The 21,792-nt window shown below is 35.4% G+C and overlaps 1 protein-coding gene across 4 annotated transcripts in view; it reads left to right on the top strand.

Moving 5' to 3' along the window:
* Window positions 1-21,792, top strand: part of GRIK2 (glutamate ionotropic receptor kainate type subunit 2) — a 567,104-nt gene that overhangs the window by 460,419 nt on the left and 84,893 nt on the right. For all 4 annotated transcript variants that reach the window (XM_036318053.1, XM_036318054.1, XM_036318055.1 and 1 more), the window contains one exon: window positions 1,993-2,210. In XM_036318053.1, the coding sequence (XP_036173946.1) occupies window positions 1,993-2,210 (218 nt within the window). The remainder of the gene's footprint in view (window positions 1-1,992; window positions 2,211-21,792) is intronic.

Raw genomic sequence — 21,792 nt, 5'->3', positions numbered from 1 at the left:
AGCCTCATAATAAAGGTCTGACCATAACAAGTTCTTTAATTAATAATATTTTTGCTACCACTTTGAAAAGTAAAATATCTTTTCACTGCATTTTTTAAGATATTTGGAAGTTTTAGAGAATTTGTATACTCACAAGATGAGCTTGATATCTATGAAATCTAGCAATTAAAAATGAGACTGTAACTGATATCTCTGAAAATTATAACAAGTAATCCAAGAGAAAAATTCAAACATATGTTTGCTTTGCCACATAACGACTTCCCTGCTGGTGGATACATGAAAGAGGAACCCATACTATTCTGGCTGATGCCAAACTCCCAGGAATTAGTGGGATGTAGTGCTGGACATGACGTTACCTTGAGTACATGACAGTCAGCCCCTAACCAGGCTCTGATTCACAAGCCTAGGAGGTACTTGTTTTAAGTCCTTGGGTAAGGTATGAACTTGTGGTAATTGGGCCATTTTTTGTCAAATGTCTCCAGTGTTTTTTTCTTTCCCAGTCTTGTTTGACTTGGTGTTGTTGTTTAAAAAACAAAACAAAACAAAACAGTAGAATGTGCAGCCAGAGCTGCTGATCGTCTTGGGAGGATTTAGTGTTTCAGTGTCCAGTGTGTGTCTGACAGGGCTTAGGAGCGACTACAACGGAAAGGTACTCTTTTGTTTTTCCTTACACAGCGGTAGGCAGAGTCTGGAGCTGGAGTTGGCTGTCATGTCCAAGTGTGTCTGCTTTTTAATATTTTGTTCATTGGTTCTGAAATTGCAAGAGTAAGATGACCTGCAGTGTAAGATGGGCTGTTTGAATATATTCCAGTCATGACACTACTTCTTTTCAATGTTAACATCAATATTTGTTGTATTTTTCACTCCTTCTAAAGATGTGTTATCTTCCTGCATCAGCGATTATATTCAGTATATGACTATAAAACAAATCAGCAAATGGAGTCCATCTTTGCTTCATTCCATTTTACTCAAAGCCTATTAAAAATTAAGTAATTTGTATCCAATGCTTTCTTGCTTATAGATTCAAAATGATTTAAAGTGAATAATAATATATTACACCTATCCATATGTTAATATAGTTTTCTTATAAAAATTAATATATGCTGATATGTATTCATTTCAACATTAAGACTGCAAATAATGACATAATGGAAATGTAAAACTGTAAGGCTCGATTTAAAAATTGTTAGGATTTTGTTTTATAATCGAAATTAATTAAAATTAATAATAATCAAAAGTAAGATATAATTCAGATCCCATTTTCTTGTTAATACCATGAGCAGGCAACTCCAGCCATGTATTGTAATATATTTAAGAAATATTTATATATGTGTAAAAGTAAAATTGTGACACTTTAACTACTTATTCTGGTTCCTGCATTGAGGCAACTATAGTGATGGGAGACATTTCTTTATATATAGGAAATAATATACTACTTATTTTAAAATAAAAACTGGACTAAAACCCTGTATCTCAAGAAACATGGGTATTGGAATTATTTTTACACAACATTACTTTTTGAAATGGCAGGATAGACAATGTTTAGGAGCTTCATATACATGAAATTAAACTTTACAGAAAACTTGTTAAGAAATATTACTGAATATACGTTAAATCATTTATTCTAGAATCCACATAACTAACAAGAATATGAAACACTGTACATATGGTTTATAATGGAGAGAAGATTTTTCTTCTATTTTTATAAAGTTTTTTTTCACTCAGTATTCAATTGCTACTTTACAGTGTCTCAGGAAGAACTTGAGTCTCCTGTCACTATACTTACACACAAAGTCCTGAGAGACTGCCTACTAACTCCAGTTGGTCTCTGCACTCACAGTGGTTGTTGTTTGCTTAACTAAAGCAATATGTCAATTAATAATTAAAGCTTTTATTACACAGTGATTCCGTTCTGCCACTGTGACCAAAAGTACCTGACTGCTGATCAAATTCTCTGTATTCGTTTCACCTTTTCCCCCAAATCTCTGTTAGGTTCTGAGCTCATGCCCAAAGCGCTCTCCACCAGGATAGTGGGAGGCATTTGGTGGTTTTTCACACTTATCATCATTTCTTCGTATACTGCTAACTTAGCCGCCTTTCTGACAGTGGAGCGGATGGAATCCCCTATTGACTCTGCCGATGATTTAGCTAAACAAACCAAGATAGAGTACGGCGCAGTTGAGGATGGTGCAACTATGACCTTTTTCAAGGTAAGCCCTACTGGTTATCTAAAATTAATGTGTTACAATGATAGAGTGCGAAAAAAGAAATATTTCTCTAGTAATGAATGTGAGAGGATAGCAGCACTGTTATGCATGGGGAGCAATCAATAGCATATCCCTCAGGAAGGGACAGCTATACAACAAATATATGGTCATCAAAGCAAAACATTTCAATACTGCAAATGGCAAGGAGTTTTTGCTTTATAAGTATTCTAATAATTTTGTTTGGAGGGAAATCTTCCCAACGGTAAGTCACCCTACCACCTCCCACTAAGTTTTATCTTCAAGTGTAAAATAAATAATGTAATATATTTTTTGAAAATTGATACATGTCTTGGTTATTCCAAAAGAATAGAATGATTGATTACATGTGAGACTATTTCCATACATACATTTCTTTGTTAAGATGAGACAGAGTTTACTTGTTCAGAAGCCTAAAGGAAAATAAGGGCTGAAAGAGAAAATCAGAAACAGTTCTTGTTATTTGTACATTCATCCATTTAATATTCCGGGTGGCACAGAGTCTGAAAATGGGCCACCCCACTGGACTTGCAATGGTTTCCAGAGGGACAATCCTGCAGAACATTTAAGTGGAAGGTGTGGTTGTACAAAATTCCAGGCACATAGAGTGCCTTGTTTTCCTCTTTATTATCTTTTTCTACTTTCAACAACTGATCTCACTGGGCCAGAATAGACCAAATTTAACTTTGTGTTTCCTTCACTGTTCACACAAATGCAATTGCAGTGCAAATAAATAAGCAGTAGAAGTAGAATTTTTTTTAAATAGTTGACTCAGACTATAAAATAATTTCCTCATTCATCAAGTGCTGATTGAGTGCCAGAAATTGCACTATATGTTGGCTATTCTACAGCAAATAGTATCTAGTTCTCACTCTGAAGGCAATTATGGTTTAGTTGGACATATGGAAGACTATTCCCACAATCATGTATCTGGGTTTTATGTGACTTGAAACAGCAGTTTAGCCAAATAATTATGTAATTTTCTTTGTAAAAATTCTTACAAAACTAAATCAGCTTTTAGTTTAGAGTTCTAAAAGACACTAAATATCCAAAGAATAAGACAAATTTTATTGTTTAGTCAAATATGTATAATGCTTACAATTTAATTATTTTCAAAGTGAATCTCTCATCTGGCTAGTGAAAGGTTAACTGTGGTGCCCGGGCAGGCTAAATAGCAACTACTGACGGTGATTAAAGAATATTGTATTTATTTAAGGAAAAGGGGATGGAAATGGGGATACCCAAAGGGAAGGGGCTACACAAAGAAAAGGGGGCCTTGGAGCAAGGTTCGGGGGTTAGCCCAGGTCTAGCTTCTGCTGCCCTTTGCTCCCCTGGTTGCAATCTCAGGGGGTCCCTTAGAGGTGAGAGGATACATGCCTATGGGGGAAGGGAGGGGAACAGGAATGGCTCCCGTGTGCTCCTTGGAGGGAGAGCTTGAGCTGGGTCCCTTGTCCTGAGCATATATCCCTCTCTCTCTTGAAGGTAGAAATCTTAGGGGAGGTCTCAGGGGAGGACCACAATAGAATATTCATCAGCTTTCCAGGTGTGCTCTTTCAGGGTCATGGTCTCCACTGATTGGTGGCAGCCAGGGCACCACCTGTCTCGTTTTGCTGCTTTCTGAGCCTGGAGCTGAAATACAGCTGAGGCCCAGACGTTATCTTTAAGGAGGTAAAGGGCAGGGGGTCTAAACCTCCTGACCAGGAATATGAAAGATCAGGGGTCCAAACCTCATGATAGGGGAGGATAGGTTACCCTTGAAGACAAGGTTCTTGTTTTCCCAGTTTTGCCCCTTGTCAGGCATCTGGGGCTTTCTGCCCTGGGGAGTTTCTGTACCTGGCCCATGGTCCTTGCTCTGGGGGGTCTAACAGCTAGATTAAAGAAAGCTTGGATGTGTATTTTATATTTAATTGGATGTGTATTTTATATTTATATTTAATATAACTAAATATGAGTAAATATTATGATCAGTATTGTGCTATCTGACTATATTAATTGCAATAATTCAGTTTTCCCTAATTTAACACTTAGAATTAATAGAGGTTACTTATAATTTTTTGACAAAGAAATCAACTGTTGAAAATGCTAAATAAACATTGTGAGTAAATAACTTTGCAGGGAGTGAATATTTATGTGATGTATTTAAATTACAGTGGGGCCTTGGCTTACAAGTGTCCCGACTAACGAGTTTTTTGAGATACCAGCTGTCTCTCCGCCAATTTTTCGCATTGAGTTGATAGAGTAATTTGACTTAATGAGCTCCTTAACGAGCTCGGTCTCGGAAGGCATTAAACTGGTAAGTCAAGGCCCCACTGTATTACAATATTCAACGGACTATTGCAGTTGTTTGTAAAATAGCGCATGTGATCTAATAACAAAAGTGATTGATTCTGTGGTCACAAGTGCTTCAGGGTTTTAACTTTATTTGTGTTTTGCAGAAGACTCAAATAGCTTGTGTTAAAGTTCTTATATACTACAAACGAGGTTTATGTCTAGAAAATCAATTTGAAAACAAATTCTCCTTCTTGCTCATTATAAAATTTTTTCCTTTTTATCTTTTCAGTCCTTCCAGTATTCTGTTTTTACCTTCTATTGTTTTTAAGCTCAATTGTTCTCTGCAGTGTCATTTTTTTGCCTACCTTCACTTTTCCTTGTTGACTTTACTTGTTACTCTTTCATCTCTTGTTTTTCTTTCTCACACACTAGGGTGCTCCTAGCGCCCAGGGACAATTGACATGAAACAATTCGATGTTTCCTACAGCATAGGCTTTCTAGTTGTGGAATGAAAGCTTTCTGGAATGTACACTAGTCATAATAAAAACCACATAGTGATAAATCACTGACTTGAGAATTACCTTATGTTGATAACTCTATCACATGCTGAATTCTTATTGTTGAAATTAGAATTTAAAAGGATACATTAAATGATGACTTTTCTTCAGTTATTTTAGTGTAGACCTAAATGGTACTAATTTCAACCTCATATTGTGGCTTGTTAAACTATATGCTTATACTAGTCAATGGGTATAAAATTTTTAAAAATTATCTGGAAATCTGGAATTGAAGCAATTGCATACTTATTTTGAAACGCTTTTCCTAGCCAGTTTGGCTCAGTGGACAGAGCATCAGCCTGGGGACAGAAGGGTCCTGGGTTCAATTCCTGTCAAGGGCACACATACCTTAGTTACAGGATCTTCCCAGGCTCAACCCTTGTAGGGGCGCATGCAGGAGGAACCAATTGATGTATTTTTCTCACATTGATATTTCTCTCTATCTTTCCACTCTTCCACTCTCCCTAAAAATCAATGGAAAAATATCCTTGGATGAGGATTTAAAAAAAAAAGAAAGAAAGAAAAGAAACTCCTCAATAAACCAGGGATGATAGTGTGTAGTCTGTTTACATTTAATATCATTCTTTTATTTCTTGATTAATAGGAATGTGTACAAATACTCTAGGAAACACCCTAAGGCATTCATTTCTAAAGGAATTTCCATTGTGTTTTTACTAACTTAACAAGACCTTGCTGCTAGCTAATTGTTCTGGAATGCTCAGTTTTGTAATACTATTTCAAAGAATAGTATAGTTTTGTTACTATAAGCAAGAAAGGCTGCCTCATGATACTTGTTCTTAGAGGGGATAAGTCCTCAGTACTTCACAGTCAGTTATATTGCCATTCTTCAATGTTAAGTAATTCCTTTTCCAAAGAACATGTTTGACTGTATTCATTGAGTTTACGAGTATATTGTCTCCAAGAAGGGCTCTTTCTTCTTCATGTCTACATCACACATATTTTTCCAAGGAATACATGTAAAGCCAAAACTGGTAAAATAACTCAAAATTGAGCAGATGATAATTTTTCGGTGTTATTTCATTGAAACAATGGACAACTGTATGGCATCACTAATATGTTCTTAATTATATTTAGACTAGAGGCCTGTTGCAGGAAGATTCCTGCAAGAATAGGGCTTCCTCGGGCCTATTCCTGCAAGAATAGGGCTTCCTGAGACTGGAGCGAAGCAGAGAAGGGAGCGAAGTCCACTGAGGCAGGCTTCACTCCCTTCACCACTGCCTCACTCCCTCCCTTCGCCTCTTCGCCCTCGGCTCCCTCCCTTCTCTGCCACCTGGGCCTCTCCCTTCTCTGCCGCTTTGCTCTCTCGCCAGGTCAGGGATCCAGGGCCCAGGTCCCGCAGGCAGTGTCCTGTGCTGCCAGCCTCACCTGCAGTATGCAAATTAGCCACCATCTTTGTTGGCGGTTAATTTGCATATCACTCTGATTAGCCCATGGTGGGTGTAGTGAAGGAATGGTCAATTTGCATCTTTGTCCATTATTAGATAGGATAGTCAATTAGCTTGGAGCCTAAGAACCTTATAAAAAACACATTTGAGAAGCTGGTTTGGCTCAGTGGATAGAGCGTCGGCCTGCGGACTGAAGGGTCCCAGGTTCGATTCCAGTCAAGGGCATGTGCCTGGGTTGCAGGCACATCCCCAGTGGGAGATGTGCAGGAGGCAGCTGATCGATGTTTCTAACTCTCTATCTCTCTCCCTTCCTCTCTGTAAAAAAATCAATAAAATATATTAAAAAAAAAAACACACTTGAAACCTATATAATCTTACTAACCAATGTCACCCCAATAAATTTAATAAAATAAATAAATAAATGTAAAAAATTACAATAAAGAGCATAAAAAGATAAGACTTACACTGAAAGAAGATGTTTGCAAGACATGATCTTTAAAGAACAAGTGTCTATAATATATAAAGACTCCTAGTAATCAAAAATGACAAAATATTTTTAATATGCATTTTATGGAGTGAGGGAATATATATAAACTATAAACTTGTGGAAATATCTTTAACCTCATTAATAAAGAGGAAATTAAAAACTAAAATCAGAACAAGATTGTGATTATTTAGCAAACAGAACAGCACAAGTGGAATGGTCTTTCTATACAAAGTGCTAGCAAGGGTGAAAAATAGTTGGACCTTTGATCTACAGCTGATATGAGTGTAAATCAGTGCCACCACTTTGGAAAACAGTCTGGTGCTATCTAATAAATTTGAAAATGTCTTAACCTTTTTAAAAAAAGAATGAATAAATAAAAAAATAAAGAAAAACTAATAAGGAGGAATCAAAACCCTCCAGGAATTTGGGATCTTGGTACTGTAGAATTGAAATCTCACCCCAGGGCAGAACACTACTATACAAAATGTTGTCAAGCAAACAAGCACATTATTTTTTCCCTAAAGTATAAATTCAGAAGAATGAATACATATAGATTACAGGCTCAAAAATAACTCAACTAGAACCCATAAACATTTTGGTCTCTTTTGAGAATCCCTTTATTTCCAAAGTGAGTCAGACATTTTACAAGCTGATGCCTAATCCCCTTTTTATTATGCAACCCATGACTCATGTTTTCCAAGTTCTATAGCCTCTCTCCTGAGCTTGGCCTAACTAAAATGTCTAGCTTTTCTCACGTACAAATATAGTCTTCCAAAAAAGATGGTATCCAAGGAAATACATGTGTTTTGTAGTTATTAAAAAATTTCTGCCACATATTAAAATGACAATTAAATGCTGTAAAATAGCTAATGTAAATCACTTAATACTTCTGAAAACATAGAGTCAGTAATTTAGAATACTTATTGGGAATAATTAAAAAAAAACAGAACAAAACTGTGAAATCAGAGAAACCTGAACTTAATTCCAAGCTCCACCACCTATTGACTGTATTAAGATAGGACACTCAGATTTGTAAACCTCTGACTCTTCATTTTTAAATTGGAATGACTCACAGGACCAGTCTCACCATATATTTTTAATATTAAATAAAAAGCCCTGCATGATAGGCTATGCCAGTGGTCGGCAAACCGTGGCTCGCGAGCCACATGCGGCTCTTTGGCCTCTTGAGTGTGGCTCTTCCACAAATTACTACGTGCGGGCGCACACATACAGTGCGATTGAAACTTCGTGGCCCATGTGCAGAAGTCGGCTTTCAGCCTGGGCGGGTCTATTTTGAAGAAGTGGCGTTAGAAGAAGTGGGGGGTGTCGGTCGGGCTGGGCGACAGGAGACGCGGCGCAGGCAGGCCGCACGCAATTCGTGCACGAGTTGAGTGAGCCAGTCAGTCAGCAGTCTCATTGTGCAGTGGTTAGTGCTAGGCGCGTCCGCAAATCACACACGGGTGACAAAAGATAGACGAAACAAGTATACAAGATGAGTGTGGATGGGAGAGTTGGAAGGGGTCGACTTTAGCGAATGTACCTCAATCAGACTGTGGACGTTTTAAGCAAAGGCCAGTTTAGGAGTACCCTAATTAAGTTAATAACAATGTACCTACCTATATAGTTTAAGTTTAAAAAATTTGGCTCTCAAATGAAATTTCAATTGTTGTACTGTTGATATTTGGCTCTGTTGACTAATGAGTTTGCCGACCACTGGGCTATGCACTTAGTAAAAGCATATTTTATAGATGTTACTATATGTCTAATTGAAAATTTTAGAATTAGAATGATTTTAAACATTGTCAAGAAATTATATTTCTATGACCAATAATAGGGTAAATTATTTTAAAATAGATTAAATGAGATCACACCATGTTTATAAAATTTAAATTGATTCATTTTTCTGATTATTGTTATCATGAAAATGAAATAATTTCATAAGTGAAATAAAGAAAAGTCTGTGGAGCAATTTTTAGAAGCTCTTTTCTAGACCATGTATTTTCAAATAATATATTTTAATCTCTTATCCCTGAGGGATATGTTACAAGACCCCCCAGTAGATGCCCAAAACTGCAGATAGTATCAAATTCTATATATTTGTTTTTCTTATGCATACATACATACCTTTGACATTTTAATTTATAAATTCAGCAAAGTAAGAGATTAACAACAATAACTCTAATAATAATAGAGAAATTTTATAACAATAAATTGTAATAAAAGTTATGTGAATATGGTCTCACTTTCTCAAAATATTTTATTATGGTGTATTTGCCCTTCTTCTGTGACACTATGAGATGATACAGTGCTTATGTGCTGAGACAAAAAGGTACTCAGAATGACACACAGCCTAATACTTACCAAACTGTATTTGCTTGGTTCCTCTGTATCAGCACTACACTGGACAGCATGGACAGGATTGAATCTATATTATTCACACTTGCCCTAGCACAGACTCTACATATGTTATTAGTGACTGGCTGCCACAATATTGTTGCTTAAAAACAAAACAAAATCACAACCTGTTAGCGACATGTAATATAAACCCTTATTTAGCTTACAGGTCAGCTGTCCTACTCCTGGAAACTTGTTGCCCAGAGACTTTCTACATTGGGAACAGACTTTGTTTCTTTTGCACCAGGGCCAGTGCTTTTGCCAATACCATTTCTGCTAAACCTGTATGGCCTTTAAATATTTATTGAGTCCGTTTATAATCAATCTACAACCCACACCCACAATCCTTTTTTAGGAGGTGTCTCTCTGTAGATTTAATCATTGCTATTTGGGCAAGCAGGTCTTAATCCAGAGGAGAAAATCTACAAGAGTTTGCCCTAATTTTTTAAGAGGTCATAACAAAGCACTTCAAGGCAACATGATTAATGTGATATTTAGTGAGGCTTGACATCATATGGGAACAATTTTGAGAACTTTTACTTACTTAGAACACTGAAGATTAGAAACATTTTCATTATCCAACCATGCAATTTCTAACTCTGTATCACCTCTAAATTATGTTTGCAAACAACCTGGATCTTTTAAATTTATTTCTTCCTCTCCCCCTTCATTCTTGCCCTCCTCCTGCACCTCCTTCATTGTTGTTCTTATTATTGTTAATATTATATCTCTTTCTTTTACTACTTTTATTATGTAGCTAATATTTCCTATGTAATAACCAGCAAATACCTTAAATATTTGTCATTTTGTCTGGATAATTTTTTTGGCCAAGTCTAAAAGATTATTAGTGCATTTTTTTATCTTCCAAGTTACAACAAGGCACACTTTTAAAATATTATTGTCCATATATTCACAGATTCTGTCTTATCCAGTCTCTTCTAATGATTTCATTGCCATCTGGTATGTGAGCCTAAATCAGTGCTCAAATGTACATTTCTTTATGGCAGCAACTCACTTTTTTGCCAAATTCTGTACAGTTATCCATTGGAACAATGAATATTGCATTAATTGATGTAATACCTGTGACAGAGGGTTTTGGATGGAATGCTTGATTACTTACAAAATTTTGCTATTCTGTAGAGAGCCATAAATGTTTCTTCAAAATATGTAACGTTCTATGGCACTTTCATTTTAACCTTGGATTAAGAGTCAGATTATTTGGAAGTGTAGATTATGGTGTTGGGAATTCGATCAAGTGGATTGATCCAGCTAGGGGAAAGTTTTATCTTTTGGTACCTCGCAGCAAAGAGGGTTTGTTTTGTGTTCTTTTTCTTTGTGCATAGTCTCCCTCTTTAGGTGAACTCAAAGTATATACTAAATGCCAACTCATTTATTTGCACAGTAACCCCTAAGGAAGATAGAAAGCAATTATCATTACGCTCATTTAACAGATGAAGAAACTGGGCCATGGAGAGGTTAAGTGTCTTATTAATTATGAAAGCAATAACCCAGGGACTCATAGTATCAACAATAAAGGTAATAGCCAAAGACATCATGGCATAATCATCACTATTCAGAATAACTAAGTGCATTAGTCATTTTGGCTCACCCACATGACCTCAAATGTTTGATCATATTAAACTTCTAAACCATTTGCCTTGCGCCATTAGGGCAGATACAGCTATAACATGTTCTTTACAGTCTGCTACTTATTCCGAGCTTCTAGGTTCAATGGTCTCCTGAAATTAAATTATGCTGGGTGACATTATAAGTTTCTAGGCCTGGATTGCATGTATGGCATGCCTGAAATAATTTTTTGAAAGAATGAGTGATTTATTTTTGCTTTTCAAGTGCCAAAAGAACATGCCATTTTTGAGTTGACAAATACAATGTAAAAACTTGGCAGTTTACCACATGCAATTAAAAGGGATTTACATTTCCAATATTTTTCTCAATTTCTGCAAAACATTACTCTTGTTTGTTCTTATGTAGAATAGTGTTGGTAATGCAAGCATAATATATTTATTATGAAGAGATTTTCACATTAGAAACGTAAATTCTGAAAATGGCATCTATTAGTGTACTTTTCACACTGGAAACTTTTCTGAAACAAGTGTGTATTTTTCTCTTGCTGTATTGGTGGTAAGACATTTTGAAAATTCCTTTTTGCATATGCAGAAAATTGACTTATAATAGTTTTCGAAGATGAGAAAGATCATCTAAAATTACTTTTGAATTTATTTTATTTTGTTTATTTTTATTGAGAGATAAATGACATATAGCATTGTGTAAATTTAAGGTGTACATGTGTGACTTAATGCATCCACTCCCCTTTCTTTCATATTAGGGTGGGTATTTTCTCTTCTGAAACACAGACCCCACAAAATATCAGACAGAGGCATAAAGTAATCTGCTGACCATATTCTAACTTCTTTTGGATTATTTCCCTGAATTGTCTTTAAATACCTTTCAATAGATATTTGCTGAAAGTAAATAACCTAATTACATTTTCACTCTGATACCGTTCCTCAATAAGTATGCATGAGAATTGCCAGGTAGCAGGATGAAGAGTTGGAGCTTTTTCCTCTCTCACAGAAATATGATGGGGTCTATCCTAACTTTTTGTTTCTGTCTCTGAGTAAACATTGAGAAAAATATATATTCTATGGGACCGAGGGAGTGAATATATTCAGCTCTTCTTTATAAATCTTTATTGCAGGTTCATTTACCATGGGTGTGGGGGGAGGGAGGAAAATTAGGGAAGACCTATAAGAGGGCATATTAGAGTAGAAGAGTTGTCCATGTGACTTTAGTGTTTACATAATGGGAAACAAATTAAGAATAGATGAAGTACCTTACTCTATAGATAGATATTGTTAGGTTTTGAGCTACAGTTTGAGATTTGTAGTTTTCTTGTCTGAGCTTATTGTACTATCCAAAAATATTTAGTGAACTATTGTCATTCCTTTCCTCCTTGTGGAAAAAAAATAATGTACTTATATAAACTGATGGTAACAAATTATTGCACAATTCTAATTGATTCTTCCCTTGTGTCACTTTGTGATTGCTCAATATTCATCTCCCTATAGATCTAAACTGAAACAAAATGCTCCTCAAATATGACATTTTGCTCTAACTTGGATGATGGAAAACAGAATATAATTAGGCTTCCAAGCCAAAATCTATTCTTGATAATTTGCTTGCAAGTTACTAATTAGGTAATAATGCATCCACTATGAATATTTAAAATAAATAGAAATTTTATTTAGAATTTTTGTTTGTTTCATGAATTCAAGTTTGTGGATAATTTAGTTTATTGTTTTAAATTTTCTGCATACTTAATGGAGTCAAATAAAATTTAAAAGCTTTATGTGGTTGAACAGCAATGTGTCTGAGCAGTCGGTTTAGATTAATGATGAATATATTACTAAAATTTTCATTTGTTCATGTTGATGTTTTCTCCATTTTCCATCAGACACCTTTTCTAGTCATCTAAAAAATATATCTTAGCAAAGCTTTTTAGAGCCATATTATTTCTCTAATTCTCACAAATTATTTTTTCTTTAATAATAGTATTAAACTATTGGTTGTAGGTAATGGACTACTGTTAATCTTAAGTTAAATGGAAATATTTCTTTTTATAAAATAAGGTTGGTGTTTTAAAAGTGTTATAGTCTTATTAGTGTCTAATGTGGTTTTGATATTAATTCATTAAGTTTGAAATAAATATTTAAGCCAAGTTTTTATTATGCATTTAATTTATTGGCATAGTAAGGAGATTATTTTTAACCAAGAAGATTGTCTCCCTTCCCCATCCTCATCTAACACACCATTTATTGTATGTGAGGCCTGATTCTATGTTTATTACAGGGATTTGCATAAGGCCTACAGAAACCCAACACCATTTTACTATGTTCCCATTCCAAGAAATAAAATGGTGCCTTTGAGTAAAGCTGCTTCATCAGACACTAGTTTTGCATGCCAAGTTACAGCTATCAATGGTGAAACAGCAGATGTGAAGGCTAGTTGGCATCAGAGCATATGAGTCAAAGACTTTCCTATGGGAAAGAAAGTGCTTCATTACACTTTATCTATTACACTAAGAACATTGGTTCTATCAAGCTGTCTGAAAATTACAATATGATGGGTTTTATTACACTAGCTCTGCCAGAGTGAATTCAATAGTTAAAAAGTAAGCGATAATGCCATTTGGGGAATTATAAGAAGTGATTAGGGTCTCAATGTATTTAAACTTGGAAGGAGCAGCAACTTTTATCTTAACTTCTCTAAAATGTCTCAGGGACAAAAGTTTAATCTTCTCTAATTGTTGGGTTTTCCACATGTACCAGTGAAGCTTTGGGGACTTTAATTGAAGAATAAATTATGTGTTTGACTGAAATGTAAAATCTGAGAAACAGTTTTAATTGCCTTGGAAAGCCAGTGTGTGAGGTTGCTTTTATTCCAGAATACACTGTGGTTCTCTCCCTCATTTGCCCTCCCTCCTCCATCCCTTGCAGGGACCATTCTTACTGTTTGTCACCTCAGGATGACAGCTTAAACACTATGTTGCACCTCATCAATCTTAGGAGAGAAGTTCCCACAGGGAGAAAGAAAATTCGAAAGTCAGTTAATATAGTGATGTTGAGCTGGCATGTCAGGTGCTGGATAATGGATCATAGTTGTCACTGCAAAAGTTTATAGCCACTGGTTAGGCAACAATTTGAAGGAAATCAAGAAGGGCATATTTTTTGATACAAAGAAGTAGGCAAGTATAATGTAAAAAAGTATAATTTCTTAGACAAAAAATAATTGCAACAAAAATTGTATGTCTTCTATCTAAATAGCTGACTAAAAGCATCTTTTGGTATTTCTAAAACAAACAAAAAACCCAGGCTCTCTGCTTTGTACAATAAGTTATACTTATTGGCATTGTGGCTAAGAAAGATCTATTATTCATGCTTACTGCTTTCTTTAGAGGTGGGTCCAGCTTTAGAATATCAAAAGAGATATTATTTTTATTCCTATGATTGTCCATTGATTACAGATGTATACTGTACACTGAAACTTTTGCTTAATTTAGAATATCTTTGGCAGTTAATGGTCTATGCCCTATGATGTATTTTTTTAGGAAGCTAATCTTTTGTTGCCAATGCAATTTATACTAATTAGCTTCTTTGGTCAGCTAAATTTTCTTTTGTTAATTTACTTCCCTTTCCTTTTCCAAAATCCAAATAGTAGTACTATCACTTTGTTCTTTGATCTTAAGAGCTGATTGAAGACATCAATCACATGGTAGTTGATTCTTTCCTTATATCAGAAAGAAAAATAAGGTTTACTGTTATTTACTTCTACTGCCATCTTTGATGCTTTAGACTTTTATTTAAGACAACACAGAACTGTTATTTTCCTTTAGAAGCAAACAAAATGTAAGGTCATGAACTGTTCTGCTACTCAATGATCTTAGAACTTCATCATGCATATTTACAAGTAGCAAACATAAATCATCTTTACTTTTTTATATCCTTTCCACCAACTCTGCACAGATTGCAAAAAGAACAACATAAACCTTAGAGCTTATTAGTAGGTGTTGATAATTACAAAGTGAATATAATAGATTACTTAAAATGTTGTTTGAAACATATGATTAGATTGGGCATGCCTGCTAAATGTCTTAGTTTTAAAGGGATCAGATGCTGAAATAACTCTAATTTCTCTTTTTGCTGTAATATTTATGACTGTGGCAGTGCCTATAGTTGTTTAAATGTTGAATGCATGCTGATGAGCACTTTCATTGGCCTCCCATATTCAGAGTATTTCTTTAATAATTTCATGAAGAACTTTCCAAATGAGTGAATGTGTCTGCACATGTATGCATATATGCATAAGTAGTGTGTTCTATAGTATTGAGACATGCTACCTTAATTGGAGTTAAATTATGAATAATTCCATACTTTATTTTTCTTATACCCAGTTTCCATATTAAATCTGTTTTAGTGGAAGAATTGTTCAGGGTTGGCAATAAAATTGTAATTTTGTAATTTCTGACAACAAATTAATACTGCTTTTGATTGTTATTAACCTATTGTATACACCATAGCTCTATTGGAGTTCAGTGGAAAGATTTTATTATCTTTAAAAATAGGTGTTTCATTTATTAAATAGTATAATTACAGCTATTTAGAAGCTACACTATAAATTAGTTTGCTTTGTAGGTCCCTTGACTGTTTTCAGAACACTATGAGTTTCTGCTTCATTTTAATTTATTACAAAAACAAATAAAGACCAAAGAATTGAAAAGCAGCATTAATAATGAAAATAAAGGATTGTTGAATCAAAGCAATGCACTTAACATAATGATTAAATGCATAAACTATGTATTGGCATGATATCCTACATCTGACACTCACTGGGGATTTATTTAACCTCTCCAGGCAAATGTGGGTATAGGTATATATCTTCTAGATTGATTACATAAAGCACTAAATATGTGATAAACTCCCAGTATGTACCTATAGTTATCTTTACTATAAGGAGCTTAATAGTAGAATTATTAAACTCTATAGCCGATGAAACCATTTCCTCAATATGGATGCTTGTATTTCTGGAAATACATTCAGTTTTCCTGTGGTTAATGCCAGAATCTGACACTCAGTTGCATTTTTTCTGTCTTTAATTATTTGATCCTGATTGTATATTATTTAAAATATTCTGGATTATTCTCTTGTACTGCTTAAAAGTTAAAATGCATTATAAATCCAGTTCCAGCCACACATTATGGGTAGTCTTTTCATTAATGGTCTTTTATGCATGGTTGTTTAATTAATGCTCTTTTTATTATGTGTGAGATTTGTTTTGACAACCCATTCATGCTCAGAATTAATACTTAAATAGGGGAAAAACCTCCCATTTTTCATCGTTCTTTCTTCCCATGAATATTAACCATTGTAATCTAAACAAGTTTCTTTTTCTTTTATGAAAATAATGCATATGACTCATGAGAACTACAGAATGTTAGGAAAATAAAGGAAAAATGTCCCAAGGCCAACCTACAAAGACAATTCTTAATATCTTCTAACCACGTCTAATATTTTCTCTTTGGAATATTTAGAATTTAAAGCTTTTCTTTTCAGTTTTAAAAACTTTAGACAATACAGGTGCACAAATTCTTCTGTTTTCCCTTGAACACAGGTGATAATGCTCTTTTCAGGAATATCCTTTAAAGATTCATTATTAGTAAAATATGATTATAAGAATGTTTTTATAACTCTTTCAGAAAAATATTATTTCTTGAGATAGAGTCTAAAACAAATAACCTTTTGCTAATTTCCAAACTCATTCTAACCTAGTCATTGCAAAATTTCAAAGTATGTTTACATGTAAAACACATATATACAACAGAAAAATCACTTATATCTAAGATACTTGAATGATTAGGTTGTTCACTTTTAATAGCCATTGTATTATAATATTAGAAATTTAATGCTTTAAAATATTACTTTTAATAAACATTTTAAATTGAACTTTAAAGAAAAAGTAGTAGACGTGGTAAAGGGTGTCCCAAAATTCACGCAAGAACTAATTTTGACAGAAAACATAGGTTTATAAGTAAAATTGTAAATTCTTTATTGATTCATAAAGTATACAGTATAGGGTTATGTATGGAATAGCATATTGGGTAAATGGCCTCCACGGCTTTGCTGGCACATATGCACTCTTTTGTTATTGCCTGAGCAGCCGCATTTTCGAGGAAGAATGGTCCGATGATGCCTCCAGCCCAAAATCCGCACCAGTGACACGTTATGGATGCATTTGTTTCTCAACAATCACTCGTGGATTTTCTGAACCCGAAATGTGACAATTTTGTCAATTAACCAAGCCATCAAGACAAATATGAGCCTTATCGAAATTCAGCCACATTTATACAAAACGGTCATGGAAAATTTCAACAAAAGAGTGCGTATGTGCCAGCAAAGCCGTGGAGGCCATTTACCCAATATGCTATTCCATACATAACCCTATACTGTATACTTTATGAATCAATAAATAATTTACAATTTTTAATTATAAACCTGTGTTTTCTATCAAAATTACTTCTTGCGTGATTTTGGGACACGTTTTATTAAAGTTATCTGTTTAGGATTCCTAATATAATCTTACTTTCAAGTGAAAGAGAAAAAAATAATATAATGCAAATATATAGGAGTAGTCATTAACCTTTTTCAGTAAATCTCTATTAATGTACATTTAGAAGAATGATCGTGGAAATATATATATATATATATATATATATATATATATAATCTGTTTAAGTTGACATATTATAAAATAAAATTAATTTTACCTTATTTGTTTAATAAACCAGTACAATAATGTTTATAAATATAGATTAAATACTTTTTATAAGAAATCAAAACTGTCTTATAAAATTTTAATTAATATGCCCTTGTATGTTACATACCATTTACAGTTTATGTAAAGTCATATCTATTATTTAATCACAATTATTAGGCCATCTGGTTGCACTTCTATCCATTTTGTAGAAAATAGCCTTTGTGAAGCATATTTTGGAGATTATTACATTATTATTGTGCATTAGAAATTCCAGTTTTTATTGTTTTCTAAGTATGTGTAAATATTAAGCACTTATTTATTTTTATATGGTACTCAGAACAGTGATTTTTTAACTTTAAGACATGCTTTAATTTTATGTATTAACTAGAGGCCTGGTGCACAAAAATTTGTGCACTTGGGGTGGGGGGGATCCCTCAGCCCAGCCTATGCCCTCTTGTAGTCTGAGACCCCTCGGAGGATGTCCACCTGCTGGCTTAGGCCCACTCCCTGGGGGATCAGGCCCAAGGTGGTAGTCAGACATCCCTCTGGCAGCCCAGCAGCCCTCTGGGGATGTCCACTTGCCAGCGGGGAGGAGGTCTAACCTGCAGTCGGACATCTTTAGCACTGCTGAGGAGGCGGGAGAGGATACCGCCACCACCGCTGTACTGGCAGCCGTCAGCGTGGCTTGTGGCTGAGCAGAGCTCCTCCTGTGGGAGTGCACTAACTGCCAGGGGGCAGCTCTGCATTGAGCATCTGCCCCCTTGTGGTCAGTGTGTGTCATAGTGACCAGTCATTCCCAGTCGCTCTGCTATTAGGGTCAGTTTGCATATTACCCTTTTATTATATAGATAGAGGCCTGGTGCATGGTGGGGGCTGGCTGGTTTGCCCTGAAGGGTGTCCTGGATCAGGGTGGGGGTCCCGCTGGGATGCCTGGCCAGCCTGGGTGAGGGGCTGATGGGTGTTTTCAGGCTGGCCACACCCCCTTCAGGGTGGGGGTCCCCACTTTGGTGCCTGACCAACCTGGGTGAGGGGCTGATGGCTTTTTGCAGCTGGTCACACTCCCTTCAGGGTTGGGGTCTCCACTGGGGTGCCTGGCCAGCCTGGGTGAGGGGCTGATGGCTGTTTGCAGGCTGGTCACACCCCCATCAGGGTGGGGGTCCCCAATGGTGTGCCTGGCCAGCCTGGGTGAGGGGCTGATGGGTGTTTTCAGGCTGGCCACACCCCCTTCAGGGTGGGGGTCTCCACTGGGGTGCCTGGCCAGCCTGGGTGAGGGGCTGATGGCTGTTTGCAGGCTGGTCAATCCCCCCACCAGTGGGGACCCTCACCCCATGGAGGTTTGCCCAGCCTCGGTGAGGGGCTGATGGCTGTTTGCAGGCTGGCCACACCACCTTTAGGGTGGGGTGTTCCCTCTGGGGTGCCTGACCAGTCTGGGTGAGGGGCTGACGGCCGTTTTCAGGCTTGCCGAGCCCCACAACGGAAGCTCCCAGCCTCTCCTTTTTTCTTTTTTTTTTTTTATTCTGGGATTTATTTACCTTCTATAATTGAAACTTTGAAGCTTTGAGAGGAGCTCAGAGCCGGCCAGGGTGGGCAGGAGGGAAGCCTCCTGTTTGCTCCTGCTCTGTGGCCACAGCAGGCTGAAAGCAGGTATCTGTGGTTCATTTACCTTCTATAATTGAAACTTTGTTGCTTTTAGCGGAGGCCACAGCCAGCCAGGGCAGGTGAGAAGTTTGGCTTCCTCCATCGCTGGGGCAACCAAGCCTCCTGCTTGCACCAGCTCCATGGCTGCCGGCCGCCATCTTGGTTGGGTTAATTTGCTTATAGTCACTCTGATTGGCTGGTGGGCGTGACTTAAGGTGTAGTGAAGGTACGGTCAATTTGCATGTTTGTGTTTTATTAGTATAGATACTCTCTGGAAGGAGTCAAGACCTTTTTTTCAATTGCAGACACAGTGATACATAATCATGTAGATAATTTATAGCTGAAGTTCAGCTACCTCAGCCAAGGGTCAAAAGTAAACAGAAAAATAAAAACTTGGTGATCCAGATATAAATAAGTGTTTTGCTTTTCAATTTGAACTAATAAACAAAGAGACTGATAAACCAGATTATCAGTCCTCTCCCACCCAGTAGAGAATAGGTTTCATCATTCATCTGATGGAGATCACCAAATCAGAAAACCAAATCCTTAATCACTGCTGTTACCAACTGGGGATAATTTACTAGTTAGGCAAGATCTAGAAACAAAAGCAAAACAAAACAAACAGTAGAGGAAGAGGGAGAAAATAATTGAGAATTGGAGAGTCAGAAAAGTTAACATTCTATTGGCAATTGGTATGCACTCTGTTGTGCAAGAAAAGATGTGCCTTAGCATAAATAGCCCCATAGGTCTACTTCTTCAGCTAACCAATATATTTGGTTCTGTCAGGTTAATTCACTTGGGTATCTTGGTGAAAGCACTGTAAAAATGCTATAGTACAATTTCTAAAAAAAATTAAACATGTCTCATGAAAATATAAACTGAATGTTTGATGAAAATTTTATTTACTTATTATTCAAAGGAGAATTTGGAGAACAGACACATGCAAAAATATACACAATCAGGAATGCTGAAATGCATTTGCTGATAAATGCAAAACTGGTTAAAATCATTTAAAGCAATAAAATAAAATGTTTAGAGATGATTTGCCACGTGGAAACCAGTTTTTCCCAACCGTGTGAAATAAATGTGCATTGTTACAGACAAAAAATAATTTGCATCACTATAATTTTTTTTACAGGATAACTTCTGCACCTACAAAATTGCTAATAGACCAGTCAATAGAAAGTCAGTCAAAGGAACATACCAGATAGAATCAGGTAATCCCCAGAGTGTCTGCAACATAACTTCCAGCAACCCATAATATGAAACAATACCATTTTAAAATTTCTAGACCTCAACTTCAGTACATATGTTGCCTAACATGATCTGCTTGAAAAGAAGCCTATAGGTAGATGTATTACGTATGTTCTTTATTCTCACTTCCTTTTCATGCTTGTACTTCTTGAATTTAATAAAATAAAACCACACTATTTTCCACCCATATTTTTCCTCCCCAAGGTAAAAAATAAAAAACCTCCACAGTCAAAATAATAAAAAGTCATTTAGAAACATTGATTTTTGAAGGGCCTCCTTATTGTAGATACTGTAAGCCTACCCCTCATCAGCATAATAGATACATTTCTATTATAATTTTTTTAATATTTATGTTTATTTATATTTTTGTAGAGTTGCTTAGTTGTAAAATAATTTTAATGATAACTCAGTGCAGACTAATATTTTAAAGTGTAAAGACTCATGCATGACACAAGACAGTTTAAATAATTTAAATATATAAATTTGTTTTAAAATATAATCAGGCCATTTAATAAAATACTTTTAAATATAAAATATATCTCAGGCTGAAATATGATGATAGATGTGGGATAGCAATATGATTTCAAACAGAAAAGAAACTATATATAATTTCTAACTCTTAAAAATAGTTTGAGCATATATTTTTTAAAGTGTATGATTGTGCATGTCAAGTTGCCACAATTTTAACATTCCACAGCAGACATTTAAAAATGATGTAATATTTTAATGAAAATATGAATACTTATAGTATGCTGTAATTTATGAAAAAGGGAAATTTTAACACCCTAAAAATTTAAAATGATTGTAGCTTCCAAAATATTTACTTTGTTTCCTATATTTGAATTTATATATTATTTCTCAAAGGCATACAATACTTTTTATTTCATGTATATTTTCCCACAAATCTTTACTTGCTAGTTTTAAGATAAATATCTATAGGAATATTAATAATGGCCTCAATAATTTATTTTTACTCATAAACCCTTAAAGTAGCTAAAGGATAAAGCAAGAAGTATTATTGAGATAATTATCAGTGTAAAAAATTATGGTAGAAAATATGGTCACTTCAGTAGCACAAAGAATCATTTCCAAAAAGATAATTTAAGTTTTGCTCACTAATAGATTTGGTTTAAGTGCATAATATGTAATCCAGCACAATAATCTTTCCAAGTGAAATTTTAATAAATGTGTCTCAGATAAGCCCAAGTGAA

The sequence above is a fragment of the Myotis myotis genome, unplaced genomic scaffold (assembly GCF_014108235.1).
Source record: "Myotis myotis isolate mMyoMyo1 unplaced genomic scaffold, mMyoMyo1.p scaffold_m19_p_7, whole genome shotgun sequence".
NCBI lineage: Eukaryota > Metazoa > Chordata > Mammalia > Chiroptera > Vespertilionidae > Myotis > Myotis myotis.
The sequence above is the reverse complement of the archived record's forward strand: the minus strand, read 5'-3'. Positions and strand labels throughout refer to the sequence as shown.